This window comes from Sorex fumeus, unplaced genomic scaffold (assembly GCF_029834395.1).
Source record: "Sorex fumeus unplaced genomic scaffold, SorFum_2.1 ptg000023l, whole genome shotgun sequence".
NCBI lineage: Eukaryota > Metazoa > Chordata > Mammalia > Eulipotyphla > Soricidae > Sorex > Sorex fumeus.
Window position 1 is genome coordinate 1,316,646 of NW_026606080.1, and position 22,794 is coordinate 1,339,439.

General features: G+C 53.6%; 1 protein-coding gene across 2 annotated transcripts in view; it reads left to right on the top strand.

Annotated features, from left to right (window-relative positions):
* SHROOM2 (shroom family member 2) overlaps window positions 1-15,422 on the top strand; it is a 29,736-nt gene extending 14,314 nt beyond the window's left edge. Inside the window, exons 4-5 of one of the 2 annotated variants that reach the window (XM_056113778.1) lie at window positions 12,363-12,635; window positions 15,103-15,422. In XM_056113778.1, the coding sequence (XP_055969753.1) occupies window positions 12,363-12,635; window positions 15,103-15,369 (540 nt within the window). In that variant the 3' untranslated portion in view covers window positions 15,370-15,422. The remainder of the gene's footprint in view (window positions 1-12,362; window positions 12,636-15,102) is intronic. The other variant, XM_056113779.1, reaches the window with a different exon arrangement.
* Window positions 15,423-22,794: the final 7,372 nt, after the last annotated feature.

The window sequence follows — 22,794 nt, forward strand, 5'->3', positions numbered from 1 at the left end:
GTTCTTTGGCACTGGGTTGTTTTCAGATCCAGGATATTGTGAAGAGCACGCAGCTGACTTTTCTTGAGACATGTTTTGTGCATATCTTTGTTTTTCTGAGAATAATCAGACTTTTCAAGTGCTTCTTTGCTATTCTGTAAGCATCCAGATGGACGGCTAAGGGGATTTGAGTTCAGTGCCTTTGGGATGATAGAACTTCTTTTCTAAATTCCTCGTATCCTTTGTTTACTGTATATTTTTTGTTTGTTTGTTTTGTGAGGGGCCACCTGACAGTGCTCAGGGGTTGCTCCTGGCTTTAAGTCCACGATTCACTCCTGGCAGTCCAGGGTGTGTGTGTGGGGGGGAAGGGGGAGACCATATGGGATGCCATAGATCCAACTCAGGTTGGCTGCATGCAAAGCAAGCACATTACCCACTGGACTATGGCTCTGGTACCCTACCCTTTGTTTAGTTGAAGTGGTTAAGATAGTGTTAACTCTGTGTGTGTGTGTGTGTGTGTGTGTGTGTGTGTGTGTGTATGTGTGAAGCAAACTGGTCTTTATTGACTTACTGGGTGTGAGAGGGTTCACAGAGGAGAAATGTGTTCAATAGAGAACACGGCAGATGGTGAATGCCTTGCACACATCCAGCCTGGGTTCCATCCTCAGCATCCCCTAGGCTCCCCCAGCCCCCACCAGGAGTAATTCTTGTGAGCAGAGCCAGGAGTCAACCGTGAGCATAGCTAGGTGTGGCTCAAAAAAGAGCGTGTTCAAGGAAGACCACAGCCTTGCAGAGTGAGGCACTCTTAAAAAATGAATCAAAAGGAGAACAACAGAGAGCGGGATGGGGGGGAGGAGAGAGAGGGAGAAAGGCAGCAAAGAGACAGAGACAAGCCAGCATGATGCATCTCCTGGGCTGCTAGAGGAGCCGCTCTTCTTCTCTGGATGTACAAAGTGCCTGCAGCTCCTTCACCATTAGAGTGGCAGCGTGCTGGGGTGTGGGCCGGGGCCCCTCACTAAGCACTAGCCCTTCCATGCAGGGCCTTGCCTCCCAACCCCCAGCTCTGCCTGCTCAGGCGTTGAGAATAGCCCACCAGTCCCCCCCACCCCATGAGAACCGCCGGAGGGGCTCCCCAAATGCTTTTCTGTCACTCTTGCACACTTGTCCATGAGGCTGGGACTCGTGGCTCTGTTGAACTCTCAGGCCTGCCCTACGCATATTTGAGCCGTGGGACAAGTGCTGCAACACTGCAGGAACGGGCGCCATCCCCGAAGGCCTGACGTGCCTCAAGACCCCCGCCACAGGCATGAGCATACCCAGGCTCACACAGCCGCAAACGCTTCCACGGGCTTAGAGGAAGTGGCCGGCACAGAAGCCAGTGACTTGGACAACGTGTATTTAAAAGACTTCTTTGAAATGTTTTTAATTAAAGACATTTGTTTCACAGTTTATTCACATGCCATCATTCAAAACTTGTTCCTTATGATTTGCTGCAGGCATTCAGTATTCCAGCGTAATGTTCCCTCCCCTCCACCATTGTCTCCGTTTTCCCAACTGTCCCCCAAGCCTGTCCCAGCATCAGGCCTAGAGAATTTCTTTTCTATTGTTTGTTACCACCAAATTGCTAATGGGATGATCAAAAAATACTTAAGTGGGAGAAAACTTGTGATAATTGTTCTGTCTCACCATGGGGTCATTAAAGCCTCATCTAAGGGTTTACTCTGCTGTTCCCCACTAGTGGGACCTCCGTGTCACTGTTTTTAATTGAGCTTCCTTGACGTCTGGGCCACTTCTCATTCATTTGCTACGCTCCTACCAGGCTGGCAGGATGGCAGTGGGTAGAGGCACTCCAGAAAAATCAAGAATGTGTCTTTTTATTTCGTTGTATTTTTGTTTGGGGGCCACACCCTGCAGTGCTCAGGGCTTGCTCCTGGCTCTGCACATAGGGATCACTCTCTCTGCAGGTTTGGGGGGCCCTGGGTGTGAGTTCAAGTTGTTGTGTGTTGGATGGCCGAGAGCAGCCTCCTGAAGCCTCCCCAGCAGAGGAAGAAACAGGCGGGGGCTCACGGAGAGATGCCCACTTAATGCAGAGCTGTTAGCACACTTACTGACCACCTGAGAGGCTTGGAGGTGCAGGACTGACCTTAGGTGTGATCATTTACAGAGGGAAAGCATTTGGATGGAGGCAATTCTCTTGGGGGGGATTAACTCAAGGAGACGCTCTTTCTCCCAGGGACTATACGGAGAGATTTCATCCAGGGGCAAGTGACAGGCATTATATTGCTTTTCTCTTTCCCTTACTACTAGTACATATTAAACAAGTTTACTTCTCAGTAATACTTGGCAGTTATTTGGATAAACACAGGAAGAAATATAGATTTCAAAACTAAGTTCTCTGGACTCAGAGGGCAAGCAGGGCATTTACCGTAAATCCCAGACTTTAAGTCCTCTGGCCGCTTTAGCTTTTCCTTCCCCATAGGGTCCTCTCTCCTAGCTACCCTATTTCATTGCTGGGATCACTTTGCTGCTTGCCCAGGGTTTGTTCAAGGCCCCTAGTGCCCCCTTCCCTTTGTGGGGGTGTTAGGAACTATGGCAACCGAAGCCTCAGTCAAGTAATTATTACAGATGCCCAGGAGTAGATATATTTCAGAGTCAATCAACTCCCAAATTACAGGAGCATAGCATTAATGGTCTTTGTGTGTTAAAGCAAAGAACATTGCTCTACAGTAAAATCTGAAAAGGCTAGAGGGGAAATAGAAAAGCAAGTGAATCGGGTGATTGAAAAACATGTAATTCACCACAAATACAAAGTCCAGAATCACAGAGGTTTTCACTCTATAACCAAGCGTGACTTGGGAAACTGTGACAATGAGAGGTAATGCACAAAGGAAAGGTTAAAGATAGACTCGGGGGCACTAGGGGTGCTCATAAGAGCACTGTAAACTTCTCTGGGAGGAGGAAAATGGGCAATTCACTGATGAAGCCTAAACCACTTAGGATTAATATCCAACATCTCCCCCTTTTCTATTTGCAAAATGCAAAAAATTAGAAGAACAATTCCCATCCAAAACAGTCTCTTTTTTTTTTTTTTTTGCTTTTTGGGTCACACCTGGCAATGGACAGGGGTTACTCCTGGCGGTGCTCAAGGGACCATATGGGATGCTGGGAATCGAACCCGGGTTGGCCACGTGCAAGGCAAACGCCCTACCCGCTCTGCTATCTCTCCAGCCCCTCTCTTGATCTAAAACTTCAACCCGCCCCTGGACCCAGAGCAGTGCTTATTTTAAAGGTCCAGTCGTCCTGCACTGTCCACAGGTGGTGAGAGTCATTTTGCCACTTTTTGGCGAAATCGTGCATCTAGATTGGGGTTTGGAGAGCTGTGCCTGCAGCAGCAGTGGTAGTGGTCACAGCAGTGAGTCCCAGGAGGCCAACGAATCCCAGGGAGCACTGAAGCAGGAGCCTCACCACTGCTGTCAGGAGTCCTCCAGCCGGGGATTGCAGCCATTGTCTGGTCGGATTCACTGTCAACCCTAGGGAAGCTCCTATACCTGCAGGATCAAGGGAGTATCCTAGAGAGAAATTAAAAGGTGTTCCAATGAAAAGGTGTTCCTTCCTCATTCCGGATCTGAGGAAACTGGAGGAGGATAAAAGAAAGGGATTGTTAGTCCAAACATGGGGACCTGGCGTTATCTGAACAATCTGTAAGGGAGGGATATAAGAAATGTTTCTTTTTTCTTTTTTCTTTATTTATTTAGCTTTTTGGGTCACACCCGGCGATGCACAGGGGTTACTCCTGGCTCTGCATTCAGGAATTACTCCTGGCAGTGCTCAGGGGACCATATGGGATGCTGGGAATCGAACCCAGGTCAGCTGCGTTCGAGGCAAACACCCTACCCGCTGTGCTATCTCTCCAGCCCCCTCTTTTTTAATTTTTTAAATGTTTTATTTTTTATTGAATTTCTGTGAGAAAGCTGTTCATGATGAGGTTTCAGTCATACAGTGTTGCAGTACCCGTCCCTCTACCAGTGTTCGTTTCCCATCACTAGTGTCCCCAGTTTCCCTCCCACCAACCACACCCCCTAACCTTCCTCTATGGCAGGCTCTCTCCTCTCTCTCTGTCTCTGTCTCTGTGTCTCTCTCTCTGTGTCTTCTCTGTGTCTCTCTCCCTCTCCCTCTCCCTCTCCTTCCCTTCCCCCCGCTTTGGGCATTGTGGTTTGCAATGAAGATACTGAACTGAGTATTAAAAGTGGGTATCAGGAACATTCTTACTGTGACCTCTTAATGAATTCAAGCGAACTAGAGACCTTTATCTGGGGTCCTGTGTCGCTGGCTCCTCCTCCGATTTCCTTGTGACTTCCAGCCAAGATCAGTTTGGCAATGGAACTGGGCTGGACTGGTACTGTTGGAGGGTTTAGAGTGTTGTAGAGTTTGGACAGTTGTAGAGTCTCGGGGTGTCTGGGGACTGAACCCCGCAGATAAATACCACTCCACATGAGGCACAGCGCAACCCGGAGTTTCTTAGTAGATCTGTTAAGATATAAGCGTAATCTTTTTCTCCTCCTTGTCAATTTTAATCCAAATAGCAGAATGGTTTCCTGAGGTGGGGAGAACATATTCCCGACTTCTCATTTACAAAATTGCAAGAGCCTGATTGATACCTGGAAGAATAAATAAACCAATTTAGCAGGTTTTGTCTGCCAGGCAGCAATTTGATTAGAATTCACTGTCGAGGTTTGGGGTGGCGGGGGATTCCCTGACAATCCAGCCTTTCACTGAGGCTGAGTGGGGGGACCGCGGACCCAGTGAAAATCATTAACACTCTCCTTGAGATTGATTTTATTTATTTTTTTTGCTTTTTGGATCACACCTGGCGATGCACAGGGGTACAGGGGTTACTCCTGGTTCTGCACTCAGGAGTTACTTCTGGCAGTACTCAGGGGACCATATGGGATCCTGGGGATCGAACCCTGGTCAGCCGCGTGCAAGGCAAATGCCCTACCTGCTGTGCTACCTCTCCAGCCCCGAGATTGATTTTTAAAATTTAAAGAAAACAATGTCCGAGACAGGGAGTCAAGCCGGGGCATACCATCATTTTTCTGTTTTTCAGTAACTAGCAAAAGTCATAATTTTTCTTCAGGAGCAACCCAGAAAGATGGGATTTCTGGAGCCATTCTAGAAAAAATCCAACTTGTGAGCCTTTGGTGTTAGCTGCCTTGGGCCAGGCAGGGCCAGTCCTTCTGAGGGGCGAGGCACGGGGTACTAAGATCTCACCGGGCAATGCTGAGGAAGGGCAGACCCAATTAATGTCTCCTAGCAGTTTTTGAAAAATCATTGAGCGTTTTGAGGTTTTCATCCCATCTCTGAAGCTCTCTATCACTAGAACATGCAAGCAAGATGTCATCCATATAATGAAAAACATAAGCCGAGTAAACTTAGCAGAAGATGGGTGCAAAACCAAATCAAGAGGAGCTGGAGCGATAGCACCGTGGGTAGGGTGTTTGCCTTCCACGTGACTGACCCGGGTTCGATTCCCAGCATCCCATAGGGTCCTCCAAGCACTGCCAGGAGTAAGTCCTGAATGCAGAGCCAGGAGTAACCTCTGAGCATCACTGGGTGTGACCCAAAAAGAAAAAAAACCAAATCAACAAAATATTGAAATAGAATATCTATATTGACCTTCTCCCAAGCCCACCTCACCAGGTCACGGATGTGAGTGAAAACAGCACAGGGCAAGGTATCTTGCCTTGATCAGGCCTGGACACTTTCCTTCACTTATTAACATTTCACGAGTTAATTTGCTTCCTGAAAATGTCTGCCCAGAGTGATCTAGGACATTAATTTGTGCCCTCAAAGAGCCTACAGTCCAGCCTGTAAAATATTCTTTACAGTACAGAGATGTAGGCCCAGACAAGGCAGAGAGAGGCCTTTTAAAAATGTCTGAGTGAATCTGTTCTTAAACCTCAATAAGATGGGGGCTGAGCTTCCCCCAGCTGGACACAGAGGGGCTGGCAGGAAGCAGACGGACCTCATCTGGTCTGGGTGGAATTGGCCACTTAAAGGCTAATAAAGGTGTAATCAAGGCTCAGCTGGAAACCTTGATCCTGGGAGGCCTGGAAACTGCTTTCTTGCTTTTGGACTCAAGAGGCTGAGGAGGAGGCAGCTGACTCAGCATCTTCATCACTTTCATTTGTTGTATTAGAAATTGAATCCTGCGGAGCTGGAGGTCTCTGGGGTCTTCTGACTTCAGAAGGACTGTTGAGCTGCATCATCAGAAAAATCTCTGTCCTGGAGGCACATTTTCCCTGGGAGAGCTCTTAGCTGATTTGAGGCTCTGGGCAGGGGGAACTTTGCCTCATCTTTGCCTGATCCTTAATCCTCTTAGAGGTCTGTTTGCTAAACTCCTGCTCCTGAGAAAAATCTCCCATCTCATGCCCTATGCTCTCCTCCTTCTCAGCCGTACCTTCCCCAAACTGGAGGATGGAACAGGCAATCTCCCATGGAACCCAGAGTTCCACAGGGCTCCGAATCCCCTTCTCAGATGCCATCTAGACAATTGTCCTAACCTCTTTCCAAATCTTGGTCTCTAGAGTCCCTTGGTCCGGGAACCACAGGTTTATTTTGTCAAGAACTTTCAAGCTGGCCCAGAGTTGGTCTCGGGAAAGTGTCCCGTTCTGCAGGAGAGATGCTGAATCAGACCCATAGATGGCTCGGCCCTTTTGGTCTGACTCAAGGTGCACCAGAGGAGCCTGTGGTGGCCGTTTCTGTCCCATCTTAATGGGGAGGTACAGCTAGGATTTTTTTTTTGGCAGGGGGTCACACCGGCAACATATAGGGATTACTCCTGGCGGTGCTCGGGGGGGGGGCGGGGGGAGGACCCTATGGGATGCTGGGAATTGAACCCAGGTCGGCTGCATGCAAGGCAAACGCCCTATCTGCTGTGCTATAGCTCCAGCCCCACGGCTGGGATTTTTAACTCTCCAGTAACCCTCAAAACCTGAAAATCTGCTGTCTCACTCTTCTCTGAGCAGGGGTATGACTAGAATTCTTAAGTCCCCAGTACCCCGAGTACTGTTCTCCCGCTCAATTCCTAGAGTAGGGGGGTCCACCAAACACAGCCCTTACCTGTAGGTGCCTGATGGTTGGCGGCTCCTGCCCACCCAGGGATGCCAGGAATGACTTCGGGCTGTTAGTGATGCATTCAGTGGCTGAGAGCCCCCTCCCCAAGCCTTCCCATTAAAGGAACAAACAGATGGGAACTCATGGAGAGATGCCCACTTAATGCAGAGATGTTAGCACACTTACTGACAATCTGAGAGGCTTGGAGGTACAGGACTGCCCTTAGGTGTGATTGATCATTTACAGAGGGAAAGCGTTTGGACGGAGACAATTCTCTTGGGGGGGATTAACTCAAGGAGACAGTCTCACTCCCAGGGGTTATACAGAGAGATTTTGTCCAGGGGCAAATGACAGGCATTATATCGCTTTTCTTCTCATTAATAATTGCTGTTATTTGGATAAACACAGGAAGAAATATAAATCCCAAAAATTAGTCCTCTGGGCTCAGAATGCAAGCAAGGCATTTACCGTAAATCCCAGACTTTAAGTCCTCAGGCCGGTTTACCTTGTCCTTCCCCATGAGGTCTTCTCTCTTAAGCCATAACAGCTTGCATCAAGACCGTGCTTTTATGCTTTCTAGACCGTCCGGTTTTGATCCCAGGATAGGTTTGCCACTTGCCCAGGGTCCATCCAGAACCTGTGGTGGGACACCCCTATGTGGGGTGTTAGGAACTACAGCAACTGAAGCCTGAATCAAGTAATCAAGTAATCATGACAGACGCCCAGGAGTAAATATATTTCAGAGTCAATGAACTGCCCAATACTAGGAGTACAACATTAACGGTCTTGCTGTGTTTAAGCCAAGAACATTGCTCTAGAGTGAAGTGTGGGAAGGTTATGGGGCAATAGGAAAGCAAGTAATTCACTACAAACATAAAGTTGAGAGTCACCAGAAGGTTTCGCTGTCATTCTCTGGGAGATGCTGGGGGCCCTGATGTGGTGGTGGCAATTGGGCTGGAATGGACCCGTGTGCAGAGCAAGCCTCCCGTCTCTCTGTCCCATTCACTGTCGCATCGCTCCAGTCCTAGTTCAGTTAAATGAGAGTTTGGGCCTCACCCAGCGCGGTCCTCAGGGCTGACACCTGGCACCTGCACTGAGGGCTGCCTCCAGGCTGGGTGCCACCGGGCAAGGTGAGCATCTTTGTGTTGTCCGATCTCACCACCCCCCCTAGTGCTGTGAATTTTTTTTAATTCAATATGCTGTGAATATTTCAACCCTCCCAAGGAGCTGAAGGTCCCAGTGGTTTGTAGCTCGCTGGCCTCTGCGCTTTTTTCTTTCCTCTGACTTTTCTCTTTGTTTTACCAGAGCGGCTCAGCAGCAGAGACTAATCATTAAGTGGGTTTTTAGTGTCTGTGTTTTTTTCCTTTCATATGGCCTCTGCTGGCAGTTTCTTTTCTGTTTTTTTTTTCTCTCTTTCTTTGTTCCTTTTCATTTTTGCTTTATTGTTAGTTTAACAGGGATCCCAATAGCCGGGGTCTAGCTTCACGGTGCCATTCTCCCCTCCCCCACCCTACCCATGTTCTCCTCCCCCCTCCCCCTCCCTGCCCTTCCTGGACCAACCTCTGTTATCTGTACCAAGTGCAGGAGTCCCCGCCCGCCCCATTTTGAGATGTTTAGTAATGGGGCAGAAAGCACTGATGCGTGGTGGTTTTCCTTACTGCGGCGCTGGGCCTCGGCATCCCCTCCGGTCCCGTGCTGGGGCTCCCAAAGGCATGGCCTCATGGCCTCCCCCTTCATGTAGGTGCCTGCCCTGACTCCATCCATCTGCCTGTTCCCATGGCTCCCAGGGGCCAGTCCTGCTGCCAGGAGCAAATCACCTTTCAGATTTGCATCTTTGTAGACCGGGGTGAGAACCTCACGGTGCACCCTTGGGCACCGGGTACCCGAAGGGGCTTCGTTTCACGGGCAGCATGGCAGGGAGGGCATTTGCCCTGCTCATGGCCGACCTGGTTCCCGGCATCCCACTCCTGGGCACTCCAGGAGTGACCCCCTGAGTGCAGAGCCAGGAGCATTGCTGAGTGTGGCCCCAAACAACAACCAATTTTTTTTCACTGAATCACCATGAGCTACAAAGTTACCAGGTTGTTCGTGATTGGGTTTTGGTCACACAGTGCTCAACACCTGTCCCTTCACCAGTGTACAATTCCCACAACTAATGACCCCGTTTCCCTCCCGACACCATCCCCCAGCTTGTCTCTATGGCTCTGTGGCAGATAACCCCCCACATCCATCTCTGTCTGTCTGTCTCTGTCTCTCTCTCTCTTTCTCTCACTCTCTCTCTCTCTCGTTCTCTCTCTCATTGTCATAGTGGTCTCTGCTGTGTCCTAGCTGCCCTCCCCGGTTCCCCACATATGGCAAGTTTCCAGCTGTGGTCCAGACCTCCTGGCCCTCATTTCTACAATCTTTGTTTTCATTTAAAAGAAAAAAAATTGTATGGGGGGGGGGGTGTGCGCAGCGAAGCAACAGCACAGCAGGTCAGGCACTTTGCCTGGCATGTGGCTGACGTAGGTTCAGAGCCCGCACCCCACGCCCTACCTTGAGCCCTGCCAGCAGTGACCCCGAGCACAGAGCCAGGAGGAAGCCCTGGGCACCACTAAAAGGGGCACAAACACAAACAAAAGTTTTAAAGGCCTTTTTGTAGCAGCTGCACCAACCTGGACGCCTCCTCCCTTTCCTCCTCTTCTCCCTCCTCCCTCTCCTCCTTCCCTCCTCCCCCTCTTCCCACTCCCCCCTCCTCTTCCTCCTCCCTCTCCTTCCCATCATCTCCCCCAATTCTTGGCTTTCTTGGACAAGAGTCATCCCAACAGCTTCTAGGTCTCAAGTCGCATGGCCCAAACATCAGACGATGTGCAGATTTTCTATTTACTGTGTCCCCTCCATGGGTCTTTATCAAAGTGTCTGTGCAGACCCGAAGGTGCGTTTGTCTCCAAGGCCAAGTATGTTGCCGGGAACCAGACATGGGGTCTTTCTGGAATTCAGAGCCCCTTGGCTTCCCAGTGGGGCCAGACTGAACAGTGTCTTCCTGGCCCGTGTCTGCATTTGCTCTTTCCCAGCAAGAGCGTCTTTGTGTATCTTGGGTTTTTTTTTTTTTAAGATTTTTATTAGTGAAACACCATGAGGTACAGTTGTAGATTTACAAATTTTTGTGCTTGGGTTTCAGTTATACAATGATCGAATACCCATCCCTCCACCAGGGCCCATTCTCCACCACCACTGATCCCAGTATCCCTCCCACCCCCCTCCCTCCCTCCATCCCACCCTGCCTCTGTGGCAGGGCATTCCCCCTTGTTCTCTCTCTCCTTTTGGGTGCTTTTGATTTGATTTTTGGACCACACCTGGCTCTGTGCTGAGCAATCTCGCCTGGTGGGACTTGGGGGTGCCGGAATAGAACCCGGACAAGCTGTGTGCAGGGTAAACAGCCTACCCCCGGCACCAGCTCTCCAGCCCGTGAAGCTGGACCTTCTCGAATCTTTTCCAATGTTGACTCCTTTTGACCAGAGGGGAAGAAATTCTTTGGTGCAGGGGTGCGCACCCAGCTGTGCCCAGGGGTTCGTCCTGGCTCTGCACTCAGGAATACCTCCTAGCAGTGGTCGTTGGGACCCTATGGGATGCTGGGGATTGAACGCTGATCAGCCACGTGCAAGGCAGGCTCTGTACCTGCCGTCACTGTCCTCCTGTTGTTCATCGATTTGCTCGAGCGGGCCCAGTAACGTCTCTACTGTGACACTTATTACTATGTTTGGCATATCGAATATGTCACGGGTAGCTTGCCAGGCTTTGCCATGTGGACGAGATACTCTTGGTAGCTTGCTGGGCTCTCTGAGAGGGGCGGAGGAATCGAACCTGGGTCAGCCTGGTCAGCTGCGTGTAAGGCAAATGCCCTACCCACTGTGCTATTGCTCCAGCCTGTACCTGCCGTACTGTGGCTCAAGTCCTGTCACCAGAGAAATTTTCGTGCAACCCTGTGTATAAAATACATCTCCAAATCAAACATTTACTGATAGCGAATCATAAATTTTGTTTCATTTTATTTGGTTTTGGGGCCACTCCTGGGTGCTTGGGGATACTCTGGGTTTTGGGGTATCTTTTTTTCCTTTGGTTTTGGTTTTGCACTACATCTGGCAATGCTCAGGGCTTCCTCCTGGCTCTGCCATCTGGAATCACTCCTGGAGGTGCCCTGGGGACCATATTCCTTTTATCGAATCATCATGAGATGCACAGAGCTGTTCATAGTCGGGTTTCAGTCATAGAGTGTTTCAACACCCGTCCCTCCACCAGTGTATTTTTCCACCACCAGTGTCCCCAGGTTCCCTGCTGCCACCCAGCCTGCCTCTAGGGCAGGCACTTTCTCTCTCTCTCTCTCTCTCTCTCTCTCTCTCTCTCTCTCTCTCTCTCTCTCTCTCTCTCTCTCCCCGTCCTTCTATCCCTCTCTCCCTCCCTCTCTCCCTCCCTCTCTCCCTCTTCTCCCTCTCTTCCTCCCTCCTTACCTTCCTCCCTCTCTCCCTCTCTTCCTGTTCCTTCCTCCTTCTTTACCTCTCTCCCTCCCTCTCCCCCTCCCTCCCTCCCCCCTCCCTCCCTCCCTTCTTGTGGGCATTGAGGTTTACAATACAGAGGTTATCATATTTGTCCCTTTCCCTCCTTATCCAGAGTGGTCATTCCCAACCATCCTTGTCATAGTGGTCCCTTGTCTATCCCAGCTGCCCCCTCCCCCAGCCCTTGAGGTGGGCTTCCAACCGTGGACCTATAAATTGTTGTATCTCATCGCCTCAAGTGCATTTAAAACCCTTTCCATGCCATTCCCCATCCCCCACCCCCACCCACGGAAGCGGCGCCGTATGTACGCTGCCCACTGTGTGCACGCTTCCCTCCGTATACACGCTGCCCACCGTGTGCACACTTCCCGCCGTATACACGCTGCCCACCATGTGCACACTTCCCTCCGTATACATGCTGGCCACCGTGTGCATGCTGCCCGCCGTGTGCACGCTGCCCGCCGTATACACGCTGCCCGCCATATGCGTGCTTCAAGCCGTATACACACTGCCTGCTGTATGCACGCTGCCCGCCGCATGCATGCATGCTGCCCCCGCATGAGCTATTGGCCCTTGGTGGTGGGCTTTGCTTTGGCCCTGTCCGACAGCGCACGGCACGGTGCTCAGGGGCTCCCTGTGCCGTGTGGGGGATGGAACCCGGAGCACTCCTGGCCTCTTGGGGCCGGTGGGGGGCATCACCGCTGACCATGCGGCCTCTTCCCGGCCCGCCCACAGCAGGAGCTGATCGACAGCCTGGGCCGCAAGCTGCAGGTGCTGCGGGAGGCGCGCGAGAGCCTGTTGGAAGACATGCGGGCCAACAGCGCGCTGGGCGCGGCCGTGGAGGCCCTGGCCAAGGACGTATGCAAGCCCAACGAGTTCGACAAGTTCCGCATGTTCGTCGGCGACCTGGACAAGGTGGTCAACCTCCTGCTCTCGCTGTCCGGCCGCCTGGCCCGTGTGGAGAACGCCCTCAACAACCTGGACGACAGCGCGGCTCCTGGCGATCGGGTGAGCATCCCCGCAGCGCATGTACACAAGCATGCACACACACATGCACACACGCACACACACACTCACGCACACACATTAACACACGCACGTACACACACACTCATGCACACACATTAACACACACTCACGCACGTACACACACACATGTACATGCACACATGCGCGCGCACACACATGTGTGCACCCCCACACACAGCCACATTCACACACCAGGCAGCCCCAGACCCAATCTGCAGCAAATGTGTCTCTCTGAAAGCAGTTAGAAAACTCACATAAGCAGGAACTAGACTTGAGTTTGGGGGTAGGATTGGATCACACCGGCAGTGCTCAGCGGATCTTCATTCCTTCTGTGCTCAGGGCTGACTCCTGGCTCTGTGCTCAGGACTGACTCCTGGTTCTGTGCTCAAGGCTGACGCCTGGCTCTGTGTTCAAGGCTGACTCCTGGATCTGTGCTCAGGGCTGACTCCTGACTTTGTGTAAAAGGCTGACTCCTGGCTCTGTGCTCTGGTTCCCCCCTTCTGGGCATTATGGTTTGCAATGCAGATGCTGAGAGGTCATCCCTGTTTGTCCCTCTCCCTCCTTCCAGCACGCGGTTCTTATCCAGAGTGATCATTTCCAATTATCTTTGTCATGGTGGTCCCTTCTCCATCCCCACTGCTAGCCTGGCTGTTTCTCCGTCTGGGCATCAGAGAACTGAGTTCTCTCCACATAACCATCAGGGTACCCCTGGGGGTGGGCAGGACCCCCTGGAGGCTGTTGATTTCCCCTGAGCTGGGGTATGGACAGGAAGGGGAGATGCAGAGAGCAGTGGTGGCTGGGGGGGTGGGGTGGGTAATAAGCCATACAGCTCAGAATTGACCCAGAAATAGGGGAAGGGCAGGAGACCTTCCTGGGCTGCTGCGATTTGAAGCTCTGGAAGCAGACGCAAGTCCCTGCACCCAACCTGCCTCTCAAAGGAGTGTCCCCTTCCTGCCACTGCTGGCTGGCCGGCCTCTGGGCTTCCCTTAGACTCACTTCCTTTTGCCCCGCTATGTCCTAAAATGAAGTAAGTGCCAGAGTTCAGTGTATTGCTGCCGGAAGTGACATGTGATGTAAAGGACCTTCCATCAGGGCTGGAGAGAGAGAGAGCACAGCGGGGAGGGCGCTGGCCCCGTAGGCCACTGAGCTGGGCTCCATCCCCGCATCCCAGAGCATCTTCAGAGCACTGGTAGGAGTCATTCCTGAAGGCAGAGCCCGGAGTCAGCCCTGAGCATCACCGGGTCTGGCCCCAAAACAAAACAAAATTTTTTTAATTAAAAAATTACCTTCGCAGGGGGCTGGAGCAATAGCACAGCAGGTAGGGCATTTGCCTTGCATGCGGCCGACCAGGGTTAGATTCCCAGCATCCCATATGGTCCCCCGAGCACCGCCAGGAGTGATTCCTGAGTGCAAAGCCAGGAGTAACCCCTGAGCATTGCCGGGTATGATCCCCCCCAAAAAATTACCTTTGAAGCCTAAATACGCAAACATACAGTGCACACGGGGAATTCTCACTACTTCAGTCAGGACTTTTGCACACAAATCTAGAACCCAGCAAGGAAAACAGAAGTTCTTGGGTTTTTATCCAAAACTATACAGACCGGGACACCAGAGCACAGCAGGTAGGGCACTTAGCTTGCATGTGGCCGACCCAGGTTTGATCTTTGGCATCCTTTAGACACCTCCCCCCAACACACAACACACACACACACACACACACACACACCTACCTAGCCCCACCAGCAGTAACCCCTAAGCATCACCAGGTGTGGCCCAAATACCCACATTTTTTTAAAAATTTTCTTCCGGGGCTGGAGTGATAGCACAGCAGGTGGGGCGTTTGCCTTGCATGCGGCCAACCCGGGTTTGATTCCCAGCATCCCATATGGTCTCCTGAGCATCGCCACGGGTAATTCCTGAGTGCATGAGCCAGGAGTCATCCCTGTGCATCGCTGGGTGTGACCCAAAAAAGCCAAAAAAAAAAAAAGTCCAAGCTTCAATATGAATAAATGTGATGTATTTAGGGAATTCACATTGCTTCAGACAGGACCCTTATAAGCAGACCTACCCCAAGAGGACAGCAACACTTGGGGTTTCTGTTCAGAACTCTAGGTAGGGGAACCGGAGTGATCACGCAGCAGATAGGGCACTTACCTTACACGTGCCCGACCTGGATTCCATCCCCAGCATCCTTGGTGGTCCCCTGAACCCCTCCAGCAGTGATCCCTGAGCACAGAGCCAGGAGTAAGCCCTGAGCACCACCGGGCGTGACCCCAAAAGAAAAGTTTAGATATTGGTAGGTGTCACATTCCACCCCGGCCGTGGAGAAGAGGCGGCAACGCAGAGGCGGGGAGTCCAGCCCCCCGCCCCTCAACGCAGCTCCTGGCATGTGGGGTGGGCGTGGGTGGCCCCGGGCGCTGAGCGGGCCTCTCCCCGGCCTCAACAGCACTCCCTGCGGGAGAAGCAGCGGGTCCTCACGCAGCAGCACCGGGACGCCAAGGAGCTGAAGGAGAACCTGGACCGCCGGGAGCGCACCGTCTTCCACATCCTGGCCGGCTACCTGGGCGCCGACGGCCTGGCCGACTACGAGCACTTTGTGAAGATGAGGTCGGCACTGCTCATCGAGCACCGGGAGCTGGAGGACAAGATCCACCTGGGCGAGGAGCAGCTCAAGTGCCTGCTGGACAGCCTGCCGCCCGAGCGGGGCAAATAACGGGGAGGAGGCCCCGCCTGCCCCCTGCCTGCAATGCACGCCCGAACCCCGACCTCCAGCACCCCTGCGTACGCCCCCGTCCCCCCCCCCCCCACCCGCCCCGAGGGAGCCCAGCCAGAGCGATGACATGGCCGGGAGGCAGACAAGCCACCAAAAAGCAATAAGTCCCTGTGCAGGGGGGGAGGGGCGGAGTTTGTTTCGTGTCCCCCTCCTCCCTCCTCCCTCCCGAAGACTCGCAGTGCCCCTCGTGCTCCCCGAGGGGACAGGAGGTGGCATGGGGTGTCGCGGGCTCTTGGGCCAGCCGCCTTTCCCTCGCGGATTTTAATGCCTGGGAACCCCGTCCTTGAGCGCCTGTTTCGGGAGCCCAGCCGGACGTTTCTTGGGGTGCCTTTTCCTTGTCCTCCCTTCGCCCCCAGACACCCACTCTGCCGCTGGGAAGGGCTGGTAAGAATTCTGCTCTCCACCTCACTGCCAGTCCCCTGCCAGGGGCCCTTGCAGTGGTTGGTGACGGGGCCCGGGAGGACACACCCACTGTACGGCATGGCCCTGTCACACCAAGGCCCCACTTGACACAATTCTCATGAGTTTTTCCAGCAGGCAGACCACTGCATCACCCACAGGGGTTCCACTGCACCATCTGCATGCCCGGTGGCGGGAAAGCCCTCGGACCCTTCACCCCCGGCGCCTCTGCATAGCAGAAGGGCTCGGGAAAGGGAGTCCAGCGCTGGGCTCCTGCACAACCCCAGGTGCCAGTGTCCCCTAGGGTCCAGTGACCTCTGTTGTGGCTGCTGGCCTCTAGGCTCACTCCCATGAAGGGAGCGTTGAGGCGTGATTGATGGCAGGATCTGCTAGACCGGACCTTCCCTCGCCCTCACCCGCACAGCTGGGCACAGGCCCCCTCTCTGGCAGCGACCCCAGCCCAAGGCCAGCCACACACAGGTGTCTTAAAGGCCACTTGTCCACTCTGTGGACTTACTAAGGCAATAAATACCCTTTCCGGCAGCCCTGCCACGCCACCACCAACAAAGACCGGAGGCTGTGACCTGCTCCTGAGACCAGTCGTGTCAGACTCAGGAAGCCCCAGCTGCCACCTGCTGTGAGCACAGGCCCCTTGGTAAGGTCTCACATCAGGCGCCCCCCCCGCCCCCGCCCCTGGCTGGTTCCTCTCTCCTGCCTCCCCCCGCCCCCACCCTACCAAGACGCAGCAGCTGCCACTTCGGGGGCACGTCTTGTTTGTGATTGTGATGTCGGCGAAACACGTTGAAATGTGATTATCCTGCCCTGTGTGACAGTGGCACACTTCTCATGCCTGGCCCCCATCTCTGTGAAATGTGAAGATTAGAATCTGTGTCCATCCCTGTCCACTCTCCTGTCTCTCAAGAACTTCCATCCACAGTGTCATGTGATGGTCTTAACAAACGCACAGCTGCCCTGTGCTCCCCACCTCACCCCACCATCGGGCCGTTTCCTTCTCGCTGTGTGGCCTCCTGGGGCCACAGATTCCGTGCGTCTGTGTCCATACCTTTGTATAGAAGCGCTGTGCTTGCCTAGGGAATAATCTGGTGCTAATGATTCACATGCGGTGTTTGGGGGTGGGCGTGGCGGGCAAACTCATGCCCCCCCATCAGCCCCGCCAACCCCTACACAGTATACACACACAAACACACACACACACAGACTGTAACTCAACTCTGGAATGTGTTGTATAGCGAGATTGCCATCTGCTGTGAGTCCCGTGGTATTTCTCCTGCACCCCAGCGTGGAAGGTGCAGATTCTCGTGTCCACACGTAGCCTTCAGCTTGTCATCCTGCTTGAACTTTTCACTAAATAAATAGTGTCTTGGGTGAACGAAGCCTGTCTTCTTTGATGTGTGATTTTGGGGTTTTTTTTGGGGGGGGGGAGTGGGGCTTTTGGGGCCAGTGTACTCGGGCTGTGATCAGCGACCCTCTGTGGTTCCAGGGATGAATTTGGATTGGTTGCATGTGAGGCAAATGCCGAACTCCTGTCTGTACTCCCTCTCTGGCCAGGGTTTTGATTTTGTGGGGTTTTTTTTTTGGGGGGGGTTGTGTAGGGTTTGTTTGTGGGTTTTTTGGGGGGGTGGGGGGCACGGTTCATGCCTAGTAATGTTCAGGGGTTACTGCTGCCTCTGGACTCAGGAATTACTCCTTGGTGGTGCTTAGGGGATCCTGTGGAAGTCAGGGATCGGATCCATGCAAGACCCATGTCTGTACCCCCCCCACCACACACACACACCATCCCACCTGCGCTCTTGACAAGCACCTTTTAAGTTGGGTCACGGTCCTCCCGTTGTTCAACGATTTGCTCGAGCGGGCCCAGTAACGTCTCCATTGTGAGACTTGTTACTGTGTTTGGCATATCGAATACGTCACGGGGAGCTTGCCAGGCTCTGCCGTGCGGGCGAGAGACTCTCGGTAGCTTGCCGGGCTCTCCGAGAGGGGTGGAGGAATCGAACTCGGGTCGGCCATGTTGGCTATGTGCAAGGCAAACGCTCTACCACTGTGCTATCGCTCTAGCCCTTAAGTTGGGTTGTTGAAGTTATTTTTCTTTTCTTTCTTTTTTTTTTTTTTTTGGCTTTTTGGCCTTTTAGGTCACACCCAGCGATGCACAGGGGTTCCTCCTGGCTCTGCACTCAGGAATTACTCCTGATGATGCTCAGGGGACCCTATGGGATGCTGGGAATCGAACCCGGGTTGGCCACGTGCAAGACAAATGCCCTACCTGCTGTGCTATGGCTCCAGCCCTGAGTTGTTGAAGTTTGGATCTCTGAGTGTTGTTGACTATGTGGTTTGGTTATTTGGCTCCATCTTTTTAAATAAGAATCCCGGTGTTGAATGCTGGGGGAAAAGGCAGCTTAGATAGAGAAGGGAGCACCAACTAAAGGGAACAGCACGCTGGGGATGGGAGATGCACGCTGAAAGTAGACTCTAGACTGAACACAGTGGCCACTCAATACCTCTATTGCAAACCACAACACCCTAAAGGCAAGAGAGAGCAAAAGGGAACGCCCTGCCACAGGGGCGGGATTAGGGGGCTGGGAGGGCTACTGGGATCGTTGGTGGTGGAGAATGGGCACTGGTGGAGGGATGGGTACTCGATCATTGTATAACTGAAACCCAAGCACGAAAGTTTGTAAGTCTACAACTGTACCCCATGGTGTTTCACTAATAAAAATTAAATTTAAAAAAATGGTTAGGTTGTTTTCATTGAGAATGCTGGATAAAGAATAATAAATATTTTCATAAATTTTTGAATAAAATTAAAATATGAGAAAATAAAAAAATCCTGGGGCCGGAGCGATAGCATAGCAGGTATGGCATTTGCCTTGCACGCACCCGACCTGGGTTCGATCCCAGGCATCCCACATGGTCCCCCAAGGATCACCAAGAGTAATTCCTGAGTGCAGAGCCAGGAATAACCCCTGAGCATCGCTGGGTGTGACCCAAAAAGCAAAAAAAAAAAAAAAATTCCTGGTGCTGAAGTGATAGTATAGAGGGCAACCAGGAGTAAGCCCTGAGCACCGCGGGGTATTCACCCCCCCACACTCCCCAAAGGCCTGGGGCAGGGCTGGCAGGCAGCTGTGTGGCTTGCAGACTCCCAGTGTGCACAGGGTATCTGTCCCCTGGCCCTGCCCATCTGTGCGTGAGTTCCCCGTCCCTGGTCCCACACCCCTGGGGTGGGGGCCGTGGTGCAGCCAGGGATATGCAAGTGGCCGGGCATCTGCTGATGAGATCTGCAGAGCAGGATATGTCACAGTGCCCCGGCAGCCAGTCCCCACCGCTAGATGTGTGGGCAGCTGGTTATCAGGACCACCACAAACTGGGGGCGCATTGCTGGCTGACAACATTTTGTTTGGGGTGGGGGCTCTGCCCGGCGGTGCTCAGCGCTTGCTCACAGCTTCGTGCTCAGAGATCACTCCTCATGGGCTTTGGGGGGGGGTGCCAGGGATTGAACCCAGACTGGCTGTGTGCACCACCCGTGTGTGCTTACTTGCTGTGCTGTCACTCTGGCCCCTAACCTGACATTTTATTTTTGGGGTTTGTGGGTCATCACTAGTCATAGACCCAACCCTGGGTCAATGTCCCCACTCAGTTTCTGAGGTCGCTCCTGGTGGTGCTTTGGGGTGAGGGACCATTCAGTGCTGGACTTTCAACTTGGACTTCCTGCACGCAAAACGTGGCCTGCCCTCCACCCCCGTCCCCGCGCCCAGCATGACAGATTTTAATGGCAGGTGCACAGGAGAGATCTTGCAGGATGTGGGAGAGTTTCCTTTGTGTGAGGGAGTCACGCTTCAGCCCCTGCCGCTACCACATGGTCCCCCTGAGCGTCGTTGGGACATGTCGCTCTGATCTAGGTGCTAGGCAGCAATGGATGTAGGTCCCCCACCCCAAGTGTTTCCCTTAGGGCCAGAGATAGTCCAGTGGGATAGCACTTGCTTTACAACTCAGGTTTGATCTCCAGCACCCCATATGGTCCCCCGAGCTGGCAGGAATGATCCTTGAGCACAGAACCAGGAGTAACCCCTGACCATGATTGAGTACAGCCACCGCCCCCTCCCCCCAAAGAAGGTGCAAAGATAGAGGGGCCAGGGAGGGTGGATCATTGGGCAGAGGCACAGGCGTAGCTCTGCACCCCAGCACCAAAGTGCCCCCGAACGAGCTCTGTTGGGATGCAGAGAAGCACCTGCACGGGAGAGATGGACGCGGAAGTGGGGAAAGCAGTGAATGACCCCGGATGGGAATCCAGGGCAGAAAAGGAGTTGGAGCCCATGAAGCCAACTGCAGGTCCCCCTCGCTTCTCTGCTGGCCCTTCCTGGGACAGCTGGTGGCAGCACACAGACATGGTGACGTGGGGTGTGAGGGCCAGCACTGAGCAGTGAGCTGCACACTGGCTTTGCTTGGGGGCGGTGACGGTGGTGGCCCTGGAGATCTAACAACAATCCAGCCTGCCAGGCAGACAGCGCGTCACCGGGCAGTGTCCTCGGACCCTCAACTGCATTTGTCCCCTGGAGGCAGAGCCTGCTCTGGGGCAGCATCATCTGCCTGGCAAACATCGCAGGACCAAGAACTAAAGGTGATGAGTGATGTTGAAATGGGCCCAGGCCCCTGCAAAGACCCAGTCTCTGTCCAAGGTTTGCATGTGATACCTGTAGGCCGGGGGCCTTGACTGTGTCTTGGCCTTGGTGGGTTTCTCCAAGGGCAGAGCTTGGGACTCTGCCCGGGAGCAGTGTGGGGCGGCTGAGAGGCAGATTCAGGCTGGTGGGGGGATTAGAGCGTGGGAGCAGCGGGGAGGGCACTGGCCTTGCCCACAGCCCACCTGGGTTCCATCCCCGGCATCCAATATGGTTCTCTAGGCATGGCCAGGAGTGATTCCTGAGCTCAGAGCCAGCTAGAGCATCACCGGGTATGGCCCCAAACACCAAATAAATAAGGAAAAAGGCTGATGAAGGGAAGTAGAGCAGCAGCTCAGCCCTAGTTTTGCTCCTTTTTGCCCGAGTCCAGAGCTAGAACATGGCTAGGTGTGCTGCACCTAGGTGGTCCTGCTGCTGTCAGCGGCAGGCACGCTCCAGGGCAGCCCGGGGGGAGGGTGGGTGATGGGGGCTGCTCCTAGGGAGTGGGCTTGGGGAAGTCCAGACGGCACCGGGGGTTGCTTCAGCCTGTCTACGCATCCCCTCAGAGCCCAGCAGATGCTTGGAACTCCAACATGGGCGGGGTCACTCGCCCTTGTGCCCAGGGAGCCTGTGATAGGCAGGCAGGGTTCTGAGCTCCCCGCCTAGCAACGGAATCCTGGAATCCTCCGCAGGAGGCACAACGGGCAGAGCATTCTCCTAAGGACAGACTCAGCATGCAGTCCACACGGAGGTTGTCCTCGGCCCGGTTCTGGGGGCTGGTCAAGATCCAGAGGGCCCTCAGCAACAGGTATGTGGGGCGCGGGGCGCACGACGAATGAGGTCCTTGACTTCCTTCCCAGGGGCTCCCCAGACCCCTGGGTGCACGTGAGATCTGGGCACGGGGCAGCTGACAGATGGGGACTGGGGGGACGGGAACCTCAGCCTCCAGCCCCCAAGACAGACTTGACCATTTAAGCCGCCGAGCTGACCGGAACTAGCAGTTTGCTGACCTCGGTGCCTTAGCCAACCTTTCTCCTCATCCCGTCCCCTTGTCCCATTGGTACACCCCCTCTTGCCCTCCTGCACCCCTCACATACACAGAGCCCCTGCCATGTCTTTTGTCTGTGTGTGAATTTTGCTTCCCCCAAGAACACCTTCAAGAAGAGCCCAGGCCTACTTCATCTGGACCGCCTGTCCTTTGGGGTTCCCCCCATTGCCCCCAAGAACAGGATGGCCAAGAAAATCCCATTGCTTGCCACAGCCACAAGGCACTTGTTCATGAACCCACCTGGGGAGAAGCTGCTGGTGGCCGCGTGAGTGCTGGTGGGGTAGCTGCCCTGGGCAGTGCCCCGAGGGGGAGATGATCTCAAAAGCATGTGCATGCATGCGGGTGTGTGTGTGTGGGTCCGTGTGTGTGTCCGTGTGTGTGTCTTTGTGTGAGTTTGTGTGTGTGCATCTGTGTGTGTCTGTGTTTGTGTATGTGCATCTGTGTGTGTCTGTGTGTTTGTGTGCATGTCCATGTGTGTGTATGTGCCTGTGTGTCTGTGTGCATTTGCGTGTGCGTCTTTGTGTGTTGCGTCCGTATGTGTGTCTGTGTCCGTGTCTGTGTGCATTTGTGTGTGTCTGTGTGCATTTGTGTGTGTGCGTCCATGTGTGTGTGTCTGTGTCCGTGTCTGTGTGCATTTGTGTGTGCTTCATATGTGTGTGCATCCATGTGTGTGTCCCCGTGTGTGTGTGTGTTAGGGCACTCTTGCCCAGCACAGCTCACAGCTGACACTCTCTGCTCCTGGCACTGGAGGTGCAGATTAGATGGGTGTTACATGGTCCCTACCTGCTGCCACGGTAATGTTGGGCAGGTGGAATGAGAGAGAAGATGCCCAAGCCCCCATCCTGGGCAGTGAGGGGTCACATGGGGTGGAGTTGGTATCACTAACTACGTTTCGACCCCTCACATCCCCAAACGCTCTAGGCTGAGCTGGCCGTTTCCTTTGACCTTAGTGGGTGTGCCAGTGCGCCCTGAGTACCATCCTGCTGAGGGCTTCTCAGGCACACTGCCTGTGTACAACAGCCCTGCTCATGCTCTCTCAGCGGACTTGTGGGTGGCTGGCAGCGAAGCGGAAGGAGGGGTTTGAAACCGAAAGGGGCCAGATGGGTCTTGCGTCCTGCTTTCCCGGGCTGCCTCAAAGATAGGGGCCAGGACGGATTTCCCCGGCCAGTTCCAGAACCCAGGAGCGGCCTGATGTTGCCTCCTAGTGGGCCGTGAGGCAAACTACACCTTCAGGAGCAAGAAGCAGCC